The sequence below is a fragment of the Nicotiana attenuata genome, unplaced genomic scaffold, assembly GCF_001879085.1.
Source record: "Nicotiana attenuata strain UT unplaced genomic scaffold, NIATTr2, whole genome shotgun sequence".
Lineage (NCBI taxonomy): Eukaryota > Viridiplantae > Streptophyta > Magnoliopsida > Solanales > Solanaceae > Nicotiana > Nicotiana attenuata.
In genome coordinates this window covers 15,801-19,648 of record NW_017674448.1, presented here as the reverse complement: position 1 = coordinate 19,648, position 3,848 = coordinate 15,801, and the positions used below count along the sequence as shown (strand labels likewise).

At 44.0% G+C, this 3,848-nt stretch overlaps 1 protein-coding gene across 1 annotated transcript; it reads right to left on the bottom strand.

Annotated features, from left to right (window-relative positions):
• Positions 1-511: 511 nt before the first annotated feature.
• Positions 512-1,036, bottom strand: LOC109218680. The gene has a single exon (XM_019383054.1). The coding sequence runs from the start codon at positions 1,034-1,036 to the stop codon at positions 512-514; it is 525 nt and encodes a 174-aa protein (XP_019238599.1).
• Between the last annotated feature and the right edge of the window lie 2,812 nt (positions 1,037-3,848).

Below are 3,848 nucleotides of genomic sequence, written 5' to 3'. Positions count from 1 at the left end.
AAATTGTTTGAATGTTGAAGAGATGCGAGGGACTTACCTGGGAGATTTGCGATGGGTAAGTCACCACATAACACATTATGTGACCGCATAAGTGTTATGCGGTCGATTCAATTTGAATTGCTTGAGGGACAAAATGCGGTGCACTATGCGATCGCATAATGGAAGTGCGGTCCGCAAAGTGCACCTCCTTGCCGCATTCTTACCACCAATTTTTTCCAAACACACTGTCTGGGTTTGCGACCACAATGCGGTCTGCATAGTTGAAATGCGACCGCATATGTGTAGCAAACTTCCCATGGCGACTTTTCTTCCCTTTCTCATGCAATAGTACCCAGTGTTATGATCTTTTGAATCCCCTGCACTCTAACACACACTTTAAATTGCTCAATTAAATCTATCTAACAAAAATTAAAATTTTAAAGGACAAAAAGGGTGTTACCACACATGGGTTACCTCCCATGAAGCGCTTGATTTAATGTCGCGGCACGATGAAGTTGGCGTTTCTTTGGATTCACTCATTGGTCGGGCACGGACCATCTTTGAGAGCCAACTGCTCCACCAAGTATTTTTCTCCATCTGTGCCCAAGTAGTGCTTGACTCGCTGGCCATTCACTTTGAAGGTTCGGAGCCCATCCTCCGATTCTAGTTCCACAGCTCCAAAAGGAGAGACATTGACCATCTTGAACAGACCGGACCATTTTGATTTGAGCTTGCCCGAAAACAATTTGAGCCTTGAGTTGAAGAGCAAAACCAAGTCACCTAACTTGAACTCCCTTTTCAAGATCTTTTTGTCGTGGACGAACTTCATCCTTTCTTTGTACACAGCTGAACTTTCATATGCATGGAAACGGAATTCCTCCATTTCATTGAGTTGTGTTAACCTCAAATTTGCAGCTTCAGCCCACTCCAAGTTCAACCTTTTTAATGCCCACATGGCTTTGTGCTCCAGTTCTACTGGTAGATGACAAGCTTTGCTGAAGACTAACCGATAAGGAGAAGTGCAACAGGAGTTTTGTACGTCGTGCGGTATGCCCATAATGCGTCATCTAGCTTCCTTGACCAGTCGGTCCTGTTTGCATTGGCAATCTTTGCTAGAATATTCTTGATCTCCCGGTTGGAAACTTCAACTTGGCCACTTGATTGAGGATGATAAGGTGTGGCTACCTTATTCTTGACGCCATATTTCTCTAGTAGCCCCGTGAAAGCCTTGTTACAGAAATGAGACCCTCCATCACTAAGAATGGCTCTAGGAGTGCCAAACCGCGTGAATATGTTTTTCTTTAAGAACGTGGTCACACTCCTTGCTCATTGTTTGGTAAGGCAATTGCTTCAACCCATTTGGACACATAGTCCACAGCTACCAAGATGTATTTCATACCACACGAGCTTACAAAGAGGCCCATAAAATCAATTCCCCATACATCAAAGATCTCTATCTCCATCACAAAGTGCATTGGCATTTCATGCCTTTTGGAGATTGATCCTTGCCTTTGACATTAGTCACAAGCCTTGACCATTTGATTGGCATCATGATAAATCGACGGCCAATAATAACCACATTCAAGCACCTTAGACACCGTTCGATTTCCCCCATGGTGACCCCCAACCAGTGAGTCATGGCATGCCTTTAGAATTGGCATAATCTCCTCTTCTGGAACACACCTTCGGATGACGTTATCAGCACAAACACGGAACAAGAATGGTTTTTGCCAATAGTATTGCCGACAATATCTCAAAAACTTCTTCTTTTGATAGGATTCCAATCCATCCGGAATAAGGTCACTAACCAAGTAGTTAGCAAAATCGGCATGCCAAGGAGCAAAAGTGCTAGATAATGCCAATATGTGTTCGTCCGGGAAAGCATCGTTGATATCAAGATCTTCCTTTGGTCTCCCTACCTCTTCAAGCCTTGATAAATGATCCGCTACTTGATTTTCGGTTCCCTTGCGATCCTTGACCTCGAAGTCAAATTCTTGCAACAACAAGACCCACCGAATCAACCTAGGGTTTGCATCCTTCTTTTCCATGAGATAGCGAAGAGCAGCATGGTCTGTGTACACTATCACCTTGGATCCCAACAAATAAGCCCGAAATTTCTCAAAGGTATAGACAATGGCAAGAAGCTCTTGCTCAGTCACCGTGTAATTTATTTGCACTCCATTGAGTGTCTTGCTTGCATAATAGACCGGGCGAAGAACCTTGTTGTGATGTTGGCCAAGCACTGCTCCAATAGCTACACCACTGGCGCACACATGAGTTCGAATGGAAGAGACCAATTGGGTGTGACAATAATAGGTGCCGTGGTGAGCTTTTGCTTCAATTCCTCAAAGGCTTTGAGGCATTTCTCGTCAAACACAAAATTTGCATCTTTCTCAAGGAGTTTGCACGTAGGATTTGCAATCTTGGAAAAATCCTTGATGAAACGCCTATAAAATCCGGCATGCCCCAAGAAACTTCGGACACCTTTAACTGAGGTAGGTGGAGGAATCTTGGAAATGATCTCGATTTTTGCTCGGTCAACCTCTATGCCATGTTTCAAAATTTTATTCCCCAACACAATGCCTTCGTCCACCATGAAATGGCATTTCTCCCAGTTAAGCACAAGGTTGGTCTCCTCACATCTCTTGAGCACTTGTCTAAGATTGTTAAGACAATGCTCAAAAGAGTCACCTACCACCGAAAAATCGTCCATGAAAACCTCTAGAAAATCCTCCACCATGTCGGAGAAGATGGACATCATGCATCTTTGAAAAGTAGCCGGGGTGTTGCACAAACCAAACGGCTTCCGGCTAAAGGCAAAAGTTCCATAAGGGCAAGTGAATGTTGTCTTCTTTTGGTCCTCCAATGCTATGTTGATTTGGTTGTAACCGGAATATCCATCAAGAAAGCAATAGAATGACCTTCCCGCTAGCCGATCAAGCATTTGATCAATAAAAGGCATAGGGAAATGGTTTTGCATGTGGCATTGTTGAGCTTCTGATAATCCATACACACCCTCCATCCGGTCACCGTTCTTGTTGGGATGAGCTCATTTTTATCATTTTCAATTACGGTCATGCCTCCCTTTTTCGGCACACATTGCACCGGGCTCACCCAAGAACTATCGGCAATGGGGTAGACTACCCCGGCATCCAACCACTTGATGATTTCTTTCTTTACCACCTCTTTCATGGACGATTTCAACCGTCGTTGATTCTCCACACTTGGTTTAGTTTCATTCTCCAATTGGATCTTGTGTTCGCAAATTCCGGCAGGAATCCCTCGGATGTCCGCAATTGTCCATCCAATAGCTTGCCTATGCGCCTTCAAGACATCCAACAATTGTTCTACCTGCACATCATTCAACAAAGAAGAAACGATTACCGGTAGAGTATCATTTGAGACAAGAAATTTATACCTTAAGTGTGGTGGAAGTGGTTTGAGCTCTAGTTGCGGTGGCTCAATAATAGAAGGCTTTGTGGGAGGAGTGACTCTATTCTCCAAGTCGAGAGAGAGCTTTGCCAGAGCATAAGTGTAGGACCCAAGCCCCTCCAATGCATTGACTGACTCCATATATCCTTCCATATCTTCACCATCAAAGTTCACCAAAATAGCCGCCAACGCCTCACCGAGGCATTGTTCTTCCATCTTAATTTCAACCGCATCTTCCACTTCATCAACAACATTAATCACCAAGATGCTTTCATATTCATGTGGTAGTTTCATACCCTTGCTAGCTTGGAATGTAACCTCTTCATCATTCACACGGAACTTGATCTCATTCCGTTCCGAATCCAGTAGTGCTCTTCCTGTGGCAAGGAATGGTCTCCACAAAATGATAGGGATCTCTTTATCAACCGCACAATCAA